The sequence below is a fragment of the Nicotiana tabacum genome, chromosome 6 (genome assembly GCF_000715075.1).
Source record: "Nicotiana tabacum cultivar K326 chromosome 6, ASM71507v2, whole genome shotgun sequence".
Taxonomy (NCBI): domain Eukaryota; kingdom Viridiplantae; phylum Streptophyta; class Magnoliopsida; order Solanales; family Solanaceae; genus Nicotiana; species Nicotiana tabacum.
In genome coordinates this window covers 145,356,127-145,368,704 of record NC_134085.1, presented here as the reverse complement: position 1 = coordinate 145,368,704, position 12,578 = coordinate 145,356,127, and the positions used below count along the sequence as shown (strand labels likewise).

General features: G+C 40.7%; 1 protein-coding gene across 1 annotated transcript; it reads left to right on the top strand.

Moving 5' to 3' along the window:
• The first annotated feature begins 8,627 nt into the window (after positions 1-8,627).
• LOC107802406 (uncharacterized) lies at positions 8,628-10,371 on the top strand. Its single transcript, XM_075256017.1, has 3 exons — positions 8,628-9,620; positions 9,772-9,896; positions 10,311-10,371. Exons 1-3 carry the CDS (start codon positions 8,628-8,630, stop codon positions 10,369-10,371), a joined length of 1,179 nt encoding a protein of 392 aa, XP_075112118.1.
• The last annotated feature ends 2,207 nt before the right edge of the window (positions 10,372-12,578 follow it).

Genomic DNA, 12,578 nt, shown 5'->3' with positions numbered 1-12,578 from the left:
TCCCCACCGATAGAGAGAGGGAGCGAAGGTTTATTGATGGGTTGGCCCAGCCGATCCGTGTTCAGATGGCCATGAGTGCCGGTAGTGAGATTTCATTTCAGGAGGCGGCAGATAGTGCCCGCCGGATAGAGATGGCACTTGCTCAGGGAGGTGGTCATGGGTCTGATAAGAGGCCCCATCATTCTGGTAGATTCAGTGGTACCTCGTCTGGAGGTAGGGATTCTTATGGTAGAGGCCATCCTTCGAGGTCATTTCAGTTAGCTCTCCAAGCTTCTCATGGTACACCAGGTGGTCATGGTTCTCAGCCGCAGTATTCTGACTAGCAGCTCTTCAGTTCACCATCAGCACCTATCAGTGCACCACCACTTCGTTATTCTCAGCAGTCGAGGGCTTGTTATACTTGCGGCGATGTGAGTCACATTGCCAGATATTGCCCTCGAGTTTCCAGCAGCTCGCAGCAGCAGGGTCCTTGCCCAATGATCTAGGTACCAGTTGCCCCACAGCCTGCCCAGCCAGCTAGAGGCGGGGGTAGGGATCATAGGGGTGGAGGGAGAGACCGTAGAGGTAGAGCTCGGACCGCCAGAGGCAGGGGTCAGCCAGCAGCCGATCACCCCAGAGACACAGTTCAGGGAGGTGGGGGTCAGCCCCGTTGTTATGCTTTGCCGGCTAGGACAGAGGCCGAGTCATCAGATGCTGTGATTACAGGTACTATTCTGGTCTGTGGTAGGGGTGCTTCTGTGTTATTTGACCCGGGATCTACGTATTCTTATGTGTCGTCCTATTTTGCACCCTATTTGATCATGCCTAGTGAGGCTTTGGGTATTCCTGTATATGTGTCCACACCGGTTGGTGAATCTATAGTGGTCGACCGAGTGCATCGTTCATGTGTGGTGGTATTTGACGGTCTTGAGACCCGTGTCAACTTATTGCTTTTAGATATGGTGGACTTTGACGCTATATTGGGGATGGACTGGTTGTCCCCGTATCATGCTATTCTGGATTGTCACGCCAAGACCGTGACCTTGGCCTTGCTGGCCTTGCCAGATTTGCCCCAACTTGAGTGGAGAGGGACCCCAGGCCATGCCACCCGCGGTGTTATTTCGTATGTCAAGGCTCGACGTATGGTCGAGAAGGGGTGTCTAGCATATCTAGCGTACGTTCGCGACTCTAGCGCAGAGGTTCCATCAATTGACTCTGTTCCTATTGTTCGGGAGTTCCCCGAGGTTTTCCCTTCAGACCTGCCGGGTATGCCGCCCGACAGGGATATTGATTTCTGTATTGATCTGGCTTCGGGCACTCAGCCTATTTCCATTCCGCCATATCGCATGGCCTCGCTAAAGTTGAAAGAGTTGAAGGAGCAGCTTCAGGACTTGCTTGATAAGGGTTTCATTAGACCCAGTGTATCACCTTGGGGTGCACCAGTGTTGTTCGTGAAGAAAAAGGATGGGTCGATGAGGATGTGCATTGATTACCGGCAGTTGAACAAGGTGACGATAAAGAACAAGTATCCACTACCGCGGATTGAGGCTTTGTTTGACTAGCTTCAGGGTGCGAGGGTGTTTTCAAAGATAGATTTGAGATCTGGCTACCACCAGTTGAGGATTAGGGCGTCTGATGTCCCTAAGACAGCATTTCGCACTCGGTATGGGCACTACGAGTTTTTGGTCATGTCATTCGGATTGACTAATGCCCCAGCAGCGTTCATGGAGTTGATGAACTGAGTGTTCAGACCTTATTTGGACTTGTTCGTGATAGTCTTCATTGACGATATTCTTATATACTCCCGCACTCAGGAGGAGCATGAGCAGCACCTCAGAGTGGTCCTTCAGACCCTAAAGTATAGTCAGTTGTATGCTAAGTTCTCAAAGTGCGAGTTTTGGTTGAGTTCGGTCGCATTCCTGGGTCATGTTGTATCAGCAGCAGGTATTCAGGTAGACCCGAAGAAGATAGAGGCAGTCAAGAACTGGCCTCGACCAGCTTCAGCTACGGATATTCGGAGTTTCCTGGGGTTGGCAGGTTACTACCGTCGGTTCGTAGAGGGGTTTTCATCCATTGCAGCCCCTATGACCAAATTGACCCAGAAGGGTGTCCAGTTCAGATGGTCAGATGAGTGTGAGGCGAGCTTTCAGAAGCTCAAGACAGCTCTGACTACGACACCGGTATTGGTTTTGCCCACAGGTTCAGGGCCATATACGGTCTATTGTGATGCGTCTCGTATTGGGCTTGGTGCAGTGTTGATGCAGGAAGGAAAAGTCATTGCCTATGCTTCGAGACAGTTGAAGATCCACGAGAAGAATTATTCGGTTCATGATCTCAAGTTGGCAGCCATTGTTCATGCCTTGAAGATCTGGAGGCATTACTTATATGGCGTGATGTGTGAGGTTTACACTGATCACAAGAGTCTTCAGTATCTGTTCAAGCAGAAAGAGTTGAATTTGAGGTAGAGGAGGTGGTTAGAGTTGCTAAAGGATTATGATGTTACTATCTTATACCACCCGGGGAAGGCCAATGTGGTGGCCGATGCATTGAGCAGGAAGTCCGCCAGCATGGGTAGTCTTGCTTATATTCCAGTCAGCCAGAGATCGCTTGTTTTGGATGTTCAGGCCTTGGCCAATCGTCTTGTGAGGTTGGATATTTCTGAGCCTAGCAAAGTGTTAGCTTGCACGGTTGCTCATTCCTCACTATTAGAGCGTATCCGCGAGCGGCAATTTGAGGATCCCCATTTGTGTGTCTTGAGAGACACGATGCAGCGTGGAGGTGCCAAGAAAGTAACCTTAGATGATGATGGTGTATTGAGATTGCAGGGGCGAGTTTGTGTGCCCAATGTTGATGGGATTCGAGAGTTGATCTTAGCGGAGGCCCACAGTTCTCGGTATTCTATTCACCCGGGCACCGCGAAGATGTATCAGGATCTGAGGCAGCACTATTGGTGGCGTAAGATGAAGAAAGACATCGTTGCGCACGTGGCTCGATGTTTGAATTGTCAGCAGGTTAAGTACGAGCATCAAAGACCTGGTGGTCTATCTCAGAGGATTGCACTTCCTGAGTGGAAGTGGGAGAGGATTACGATGGATTTCGTTACTGGACTCCCGATGACTCGGAAAAAGTTTGATGCAGTTTGGGTCATTGTTGATAGGCTGACCAAGTCAGCGCATTTTGTTCCTGTTGCAGCCACCCATTCGTTCCGAAAGGTTAGCCGAGATTTATATCAGGGAGATTGTTCGCCTTCATGGGGTGCCGCTATCTATCATTTCGGATCGGGGTACGCAGTTTACCTCACATTTCTGGAGAGCAGTTCAGCGAGAGTTGGGCACCCAGGTTGAGTTGAGTACAACATTTCATCCCCATACGGACGGTCAGTCCGAGAGGACTATTCAGATTCTTGAGGACATGCTCCGAGCCTGTGTCATTGATTTTCGAGGCTCGTGGGACCAGTTTTTGCCTTTAGCAGAGTTCGCCTACAACAACAGCTACCAGTCCAGCATTCAAATGGCTCCGTATGAGGCGTTGTATGGTAGGCGATGTCGATCTCCAGTTGGATGGTTTGAGCCGGGAGAGGCTCGATTATTGGGTATGGATCTGGTTCAGGAGGCCTTGGACAAGGTCAGGATTATTCAGGATAGACTTTGTACAGCCCAGTCCAGACAGAAGAGTTATGCAGACCGCAAGGTTAGAGATGTTGCTTTCATGGTCGGTGAGCGGGTATTGCTCCGTGTATCGCCTATGAAGGGCGTGATGAGATTTGGGAAGAAGGGCAAGCTCAGCCCTAGGTTCATCGGTCCATTTGAGATTCTTGATCGTGTAGGAGAGGTGGCTTATAGACTTGCCTTGCCACCTAGCTTGTCAGATGTGCATCCCGTGTTTCATGTATCTATGCTCCAGAAGTATCGCGGAGATCCATCGCACGTGTTGGATTTCAGCACTGTCCAATTGGACAATGATCTGTCATATGAGGAGGAGCCGGTGGCTATTCTAGACCGGCAGGTTCGACAGTTGAGGTCGAAGAGTTTTCCTTCGGTGCGTGTTCAGTGGAGAGGTCAGCCTCCTGAGGCATCTACCTGGGAGTCCGAGTCCGATATGCGGAGCCGTTATCCTCATTTATTTCCCGACTCAGGTACTTCTTTCTTTTGTCCGTTCGAGGACGAACGGTTGTTTTAGAGGTGGAGAATGTGACGACCTGAAGGGTCATCACCGTAGTTCTTCCTTGTTCCGTGCTTTCAAGGCCTTGAAAACCTCGCTTTTAGTTGCCTCGATTGGCGTGCGCAGTTCGGGTGCGTAGCTGGAAAGTTTTTATGTTAGAATATGTGAATTACGTGAAACATTTGATGAATTTTGGTATTAATATGCATAATGTTGACTTCGGTCAACATTTTGGGTAAACGGACCCGGACCTGTGATTCGATGGTCCCGGAGGGTTCGTAGAAAAATATGGGACTTGGGCGTGTGCCCGGAATCAAATTCTGAGGTCCCAAGCCCGAGAAATGAATTTTTGAAAGAAATTGTTTTTTTTAAATTTGATATGAAAATTTGAAATGAAAAGGAGTTAGAAAATATAGGTATCGGGCTCGTATTTTGGTTCCGACACCCGGTACAAGTCTTAAATATGTGTTAAGCACTATCTGTAAAGTGTGGCTAAAAACGGACGTCATATGACGTGTTTCGGACTAAAAATGGAGAATTTGAGTTATGAAAGTTGAAGAAAAGAAAATCATGTGTTTGGGGCTTGATCCTATGTATATGATGTTATTTTGGCGATTTGATCGCACGAGTAAGTCCGTAAGATGTTTTTAAGGTTGTGTGCATGTTTGGTTTGGAGCCCCGAGGGCTCGGGTGAGTTTTGAATGGGGCCCGGGAGATCTTGGACTTAAGAAAATACAGGTTCAGGTGTTGCAGACACCAGCGCGGCCGCGGTCATTTCCGCGCGGCCGCGATGCATTTTTGTGCGGTCCGCATGGCTGAGTCTGAGGGATAGGGTTTCAGGTCAACCAGTGCGGCCGCGCACCAAAATAGTGCGGTCCGCGCTGGAAGGGTTCAGAGAAGCCCCAATTTTTCTCCCATTCGGCGCGGCCGCAACACATTTTTGTGCGGTCCGCGACAGGTCCCCAGAAAGGTATACAAGTTCGGAAATCTCAGTCATTTTTCACTTTTCAAAAACCCAAAACCTAAGAGGCAATTTTCCAAACAACTTTTCTTCTCCAAAACGATTGGTAAGTGATTTCTAACTTAATTTCTTTATCCCTTAACATCTTTTAATATAATTTCAACTTCAAATCAAAGATTTTCATGGGGAAGAATTGGGTGTTTTGGGTAAAACCTAGGTTTTCCACAAATTGAGATGTTGGACCTCAATTTGGGGTCCGATTTAATAACAAATCATATATTTGGATTCATGGGGAAATGGGTAACCGGGTTTTTGGTCCGAACCTCGAGTTTCGACCACGTGGGTCCGGGGGTATTTTTGACCTTTTTGGGAAAACCTTGAAAAATCTATTTTCATGCATTGGGGATGATTCATTTAGTAATTATTAATGTGATTAAGTAACTTATGACTAGATTCGAGCGGATTGATGGTGGAATCAAGAGGTAAAGCTATACTAGAAGCATGAGTTGAGTTTGGAGAATTCAAGGTAAGTGTTTGTTCTAACTTTGGCTTGAGGGAATAAGATTAGGATGATATTTGCTACTTGCTAATGTGGAGTACGGTGTATAGGCATAGTGATGGTTATCTATGCACCGGAGTCTAGCATGACCGTGAGTCTTGATTTCTTTTAATTCAAATAATGTGACACAAGCTCCTTGTTTATTTGATAAGTTTCATATAATGTGAACGGTTGAGGAAGAATGATTTAAAAGGAGAATGTGTTGTGAATACTCCCTTGCCGGGATGTGTAGACTGATATATATATTCTCCCTTGTCGGGATATTTTGGGCTGTTAGTTGTACCCTTGCCGGGTTAAAGGTATTGAGTTGTTATTCTCCCCTGAAGGGGTCTACTATATGAAGTCAGATATTATGAACTATAATATGGGATCGTGTGGCACGCCGTCCACTTATATATGATATTCTGGGATCGTGTGGCACGCCGTCCACTTATATATGATATTATGGGATCGTGTGGCACGCCGTCCACTTATATATGATATTATGGGATCGTTTGGCACGCCGTCCACTTATATATGATATTATGGGATCGTGTGGCACGTCGTCCACTTATATATGATATTATGGGATCGTGTGGCACGCCGTCCACTTATATATGATATTATGGGATCGTGTGGCACGTCGTCCACTTATATATGATATTATGTATATATATATATCATGGAAACCGGAGTTTCTTCTATTTATTTTCGATATTTCATTTTTATCTGTTACTCCCCGATAGCATGTCCCCTCCCAGTTTTACTTTGTATTATCTTGTTATTGTTTTCTTGCACTTGTTGTATATATATCTGTACAGGTTAATTGTGGTAGGTACTGTCTAGCCTCGTCACTACTTCGCCGGGGTTAGGCCAGGCACTTACCAGCACATGGGGTCGGTTGTGCTGATGCTACACTCTGTTCATTTTTGGTGCACAGATCAGGGAGCAGCTTACGCACCGCAGCAGTAGGACTTCTGGGAGCTATCTTCAGTCCAGGGACTCTCGATGTAGCCTAGCTGGCGTTCTCAGGTCGAAGTCCCTTTCCATGTTTTTTTCTTGTTTGTTTATCTTGTATCAGACAAACATGATGTATTTTCCCTTCAGACATTGATTGTAGTATTCTGTAGTATTCCGTGAGCTAGTGACACCAGACTCTGGGTAGCATTTTGGTTCAAACTTCCGCACTTTTGGTTTTCAGTTGCTTTAGATTTAAAGTCTTCCTCTTAGATTTTGTCTCGTTTATTATATTGTTTGAAAGAAAGCAGGAAAGGTGTTTTAAATATTTGGCTTGCCTAGCTCCGATAGTAGGCGCCAGCAAGGAATCTAAAAATACAAATATGGGATAAAATATTAACCATAGGAGAAATATATAGTTATGAATTCGCAAATAAAGATATATTACTAGGAATGCCATTTTTAGATAAGTTATTCCCACATACTATAACAAAAACACATTGGTGGTTTACTACCCCATGTAAACAAAGAATAGGAGCAAAAAGAGTAAATAATAAATTGAGAAAAACAACACCATGGATTAAAGGAAGTGAGAAGATCACCCAGAAATTAGAAAATATAACACTAAGCAACCATAATATAGAAATAATCATTTTCTCAATAGACAAAATAAAACAACTCCTAGATAAATTAGAACTACTATATAATGATAATCCCCTACAAGGATGGGAAAAACATAAAACGAAAATAAAAATTGAACTAATAGATGAAAATAGTATAATAACACAAAAACCTTTAAAATACAATTTTAATGACCTAACAGAATTTAAAATACATATACAGGAATTGTTAGACAATAAGTACATACAAGAAAGTAATAGCAAACACACTAGCCCAGCATTTATAGTAAATAAACATAGTGAACAAAAACGAGGAAAAAGTCGAATGGTTGTAGATTATAGAAATTTAAATGCAAAAACAAAAACATATAATTATCCAATACCAAATAAAATATTAAAAATCAGACAAATACAAGGATATAACTATTTTAGTAAATTTGACTGTAAATCAGGATTTTACCATTTAAAACTAGAAGATGAATCTAAAAAGTTGACAGCATTTACGGTACCACAAGGATTTTACGAATAGAATGTATTACCCTTTGGATATAAAAATGCACCAGGTAGATACCAACATTTTATGGATAACTACTTCAACCAATTAGAAAACTGCATAATATATATATAGATGATATACTATTATATTCTAGAACAGAGAATGAACATATAAAACTACTAGAAAAATTCATACACATTGTAGAAATATCAGGAATTAGTTTAAGTAAAAAAAAAGCAGAAGTAATGAAAAATCAAATAGAATTCTTGGGTATACAAATAGATAAAAATGGAATAAAAATGCAAACTCATATAGTACAAAAAATAATTAACTTAAACGAAACGCTTGATACAAAAAAGAAGTTACAATCATTTTTAGGATTAGTTAACCAAGTAAGAGAATATATTCTTAAATTAGCAGAAAATTTAAAACCATTACAGAAAAAATTAAAGAAAGATGTAGAATACCATTTTGACGAAAAAGATAAAATACATATAAAAAAGATCAAAATTATGTGTCAAAAATTACCAAAACTATATTTTCCGGATGAAAAAAGGCAGTTTACATACATAATAGAAATTGATTCTAGTGATCACAGTTATGGAGGAGTTCTCAAATATAAATATGATAATGAAAAAACTGAACACCATTGTAGATATTATTCAGGATCATACACGGAACCACAATTAAAATGGGAGATAAATAGAAAAGAACTATTTGGATTATATAAATGTTTGTTAGCATTTGAGCCATGTATCGTTTATAACAAATTTATTGTAAGAACAGATAATACACAAGTAAAATGGTGGATAACACGGAAATTACAAGATTCAGTAACAACGAAGGAAATAAGAAGGCTTGTATTAAATATACAAAATTTTACATTTACAATTGAAGTAATAAAGACTGACAAAAATGTTATTGCAGACTACCTATCAAGAAAAAGGTACCCAAACTGATGACAGACAAGAAACAAAAGATTTATTTGCAATCCTTACTACTCTATCTTTACATATGGATAGTATGGGTAAAAGATTACAACAGCTACAGGAAAGCAAGCCAAGTCAGCAGCATGATTATAAAGATGTGGAGCTAAGTCGATCGGAAGACTCAAAATTTTCAGAGTTAGAAGGAGACGTTGGAAAACTCCGTAAAACCCATAACAATGTTTCTTTACATACAGCTGCAGGTAAGAGTAAACAAGTTAATAAGAAACCATATACCAATGCCAATTTGAATAACATATTTGATAAACCAATTACTCCAAAAATACCAAAAGAAACAATGACTACAACACCACAAACCTCAACCTATGCAAACAGTCTACACCAAAATAAGAAAATATACAACCATATTACCCAGACCTATATTGAAAACATATACAAAATCCAAACATTTCTAAACCTTAACCCCAGAGCAACTACTACAACAAATCCAACACAAGACTATATAACCCAAAAACTCCAAGGATATAATAGACTTATTGCCCAACCAAAGACCAGATCCAATCTAGTAAAAACATGTTACAATTATGGATTACTTAGCACAGTATATACCTATGATGGAGAAGAAATAAGTGGAATACCAGAGATATATAAAGCATTTATTACATATAAAAGAATTACAAAAGGAAACCTATTTTTTATAAAATTTTATACAGCACCAGCTGAGATACTATACGATGAAATAAAACCTGTTATACAGGTTGTAAAAATAGGATTGACACGAGATATGTTAATACCAGAAGAGATAGAACAACAACCAGAGATACCAAAAATCGAGATACCAAGTTTTTACGCCAATAAAAGAATAATTGGAATAACAACTATTATCCAAGAATTAGCCAACAATTATCTACAGGAAAATGCCATTTGGAGCTACTACTCAAGAGATCAACTAATGATATATGCAAATTCAAGGGAACTACGACAAGGAGATATGGATGAAGTCCAAAAATGGATTTTATCATTATTAAAACCAGAGATGCAACCAACTACAAGAGCACTAAAGAAAGGATTTATTTCCAACGAATTACTAAAAAGATACTGCAAATTAGTAGGCCACAAGTACCCAGATCATATATGTTCAAAGTGCAATGGAGAAGATAATTATGTACCAGAAGTACAACTGGAATAAAGATACCAGCATAAAAACAAAGGAAGACAAAGACAGCAGACAGCTATGGCAAACAGATAATGTAAAAAGTCGTAAAGTAAATAGTACAAGTCATATTCATGAACAGTAAAGGTCGTTCATGAAGGGTCATTTGTAAATAGTAAGAGTCATTTGAGTATGTAAAAAGTCGTAAAGCAAATAGTACGAGTCATATTCATGAACAGTAAAGGTCGTTCATGAAGGGTCGTTTGTAAATAGTAAAGAGTCATTTGAGTTTTCTATATATAGTCTGTATCCAAGAAGAAGGAACCAGAACCTCACCTTCTCTCTTATAAGAATTTTAATTTAAAGTCTTTCATAATAATAACTATGGAACATTCAAATGAGCTACAAGATCAGGTATGTTTATTCATAGTCATGTCTAACTAAACTTTTGTATTCCTTATAATCTCTTGAATATCATAACGGTTTATCATGTTATAGTACTGTTATAAAAAACATCTTGAGAAAGCTTGCCATGTCTAATAATGCTGAGAGTAGTTAAGCCCAGATTATGCCATCCTAAGGTCGAAACCGGTAGGCAAGGAAGCTGTTTAGGGGAGTAGACAGAGTTGAGGCGCTGTTAGGGAAAATGATTGAAGCAAGAAAAGGATGGTAGTGGCCAGAAAAGATTGTTCAGAATAACTTATTAAAGGATGATAAACCCTATGATAAACAAAGAGGTTAGAGGGAATATGTTTAGTAAACACATGATAAGAATAAATAAAAATAAATCTAATGAGCAACCACGCATATCTACTAGATGACAATAATGATTACAAAATACTCATATTATATACTTTCAACCAACTTAATAACGATATTAAAAAAAATTACGATATTTTGGTTACTTTTGAAATAATAAACATAATGGAACAAGGATATACAAAACTAATTCTATCAGAGGAAATAGACGAATTATATTTATATGAACTAGATTTATATTTAGATTAATGATCAGCTACGAATATCTCCAGTACTGGTTACAAACTTTAGAAAATATAAATTTATTAGAAAAATTATTAAGAGAAAATGTAGAAGAATATCAAAAAACTCAAGATATCCAATACTTAGAATACACGGGAGAAAATATAAAAGAAATTTCAAGGTTAATTCCGCTAGCCGCAAAATATTATGAAAAAACCTTTCTATGGTAACAAAAACTTTTCCATAAACAAAAGTAAATATTAATAACGGAGGAAGAAGCAGAGGAGTTTTTGAAGAAGATGAAGGCACAGGACTACTCAATTATAGAGCAGTTGAGGAAGACCCCAGCCCAGATTTCGTTGCTATCCTTATTGATCCATTCAAACGATCATTGTCAGGCCTTAATGAAGATTCTGAACGAAGCCCATGTCCCGGACAAGATCTCAGTGAACCATTTGGAGAAAATAGTGCACAAGATCTTCGAAGTAAATCGAGTGACATTCTCTGACGATGAGTTACCGGTAGAGGGTACAGAACACAACAGAGCACTCTACCTGACTGTGAAATGCGAAGATTCGGTGGTCACTCGAGTACTAATTGATAATGGGTCAAGTGCCAATATCTATCCTTTGGCCACTCTAAACAAACTAAAGGTAGCTGATGATAGGATCCACAAGAACAGCGTCTGCGTCTGAGGTTTTGATGGGGGCGGTATTGACACAGTGGGTGATATCGTACTGGAATTAACCATTGGTCCAGTCGAGTTCACCATGTAATTTTATGTGATAGATGCGACGGTGTTGTATAATCTTCTGTTGGGACGACCTTGGATCCACGCAGCCAAAGCACTGCCTTCTACACTGCATCAGATGGTCAAATTTGAATGGGATAGACAAGAGATTGTGGTACATGGGGATGACGGCACACATGCCGTCAGTGATGCCATTGTACCCTTCATAGAAACCGACGATGACAAGGGCCCATGGGTTTATCAGGTTTTTGACGCAGTCTCAGTAGACAAAATTCCTGAGGGTGGGGGCCTTACACTTCCCAGAATCACAGCTGCAACCTTCATGATAGCCTCAGAGATGTTGAACAGCGGGTTTGTACCAGGAAAAGGTCTGGGGATTGATCTGCAGGGAATGGTCCAGCCAGTTTCTTTGCCCAAGAACCTGGATACTTTTGGGTTGGGATTCAAGCCTACCGCAGCGGATGTAAAGTGGGCCCGCAAGTTGAAGAAAAGAGTCTGGGTCCTTCCTAAGCCAATCCCGCGCCTATCCAGATCATTTGTCAAAGCAGGGTTTAGAAAGTTGCCGGTCCTGGAAGTTCTCGGACCTCTGATCGGGCCAGATGGAGATTTGAATGAGGGCTTTGAAAGAATGTTCGCTAATGTCAACATGATAGAAGCTGGAGAGGGTTCCAGTAAGGCAGACATACAGTTTGTGGGGCCTAGGGCCAATGTTAACAATTGGACAGCTATTCCTCTTCCTACTCGGAGGGAGTCCTGGTAGTTGGCTCTGATTTTCCTTCTTGTTTTCTGGATTATTCCAGGGTTGTAATCCAGATTCTTTTTATTTTTATTATTGCTCAACAAAGTGTGAAACCTTGTTATCCCATAATTCAATAAAATGAAAAGTTTCTTCTTCATTCCTTATTTTATTTTTATTTTTAATTTTTGTTTCCTTCTTTTCTTTTTCTGAACAGTTCTTTTCATACTGGTCTTAACGACATGACATGCACAACGGACCTTCAACCTAGTCTAAAAGATCAATCTGATTCCGAACT

Excerpts from the sequence above, each read along its gene's own strand:
- LOC107802406 (XM_075256017.1), top strand. The coding sequence starts at position 8,628 with ATGTTATTGCAGACTACCTATCAAGAAAAAGGTACCCAAACTGATGAC. Across the intron at positions 9,621-9,771 it reads GAGATCAACTAATGATATAT|GCCACAAGTACCCAGATCAT; the intron begins GCAAATTCAAGG and ends GCAAATTAGTAG. Across the intron at positions 9,897-10,310 it reads AAAGACAGCAGACAGCTATG|TACTGTTATAAAAAACATCT; the intron begins GCAAACAGATAA and ends ATCATGTTATAG.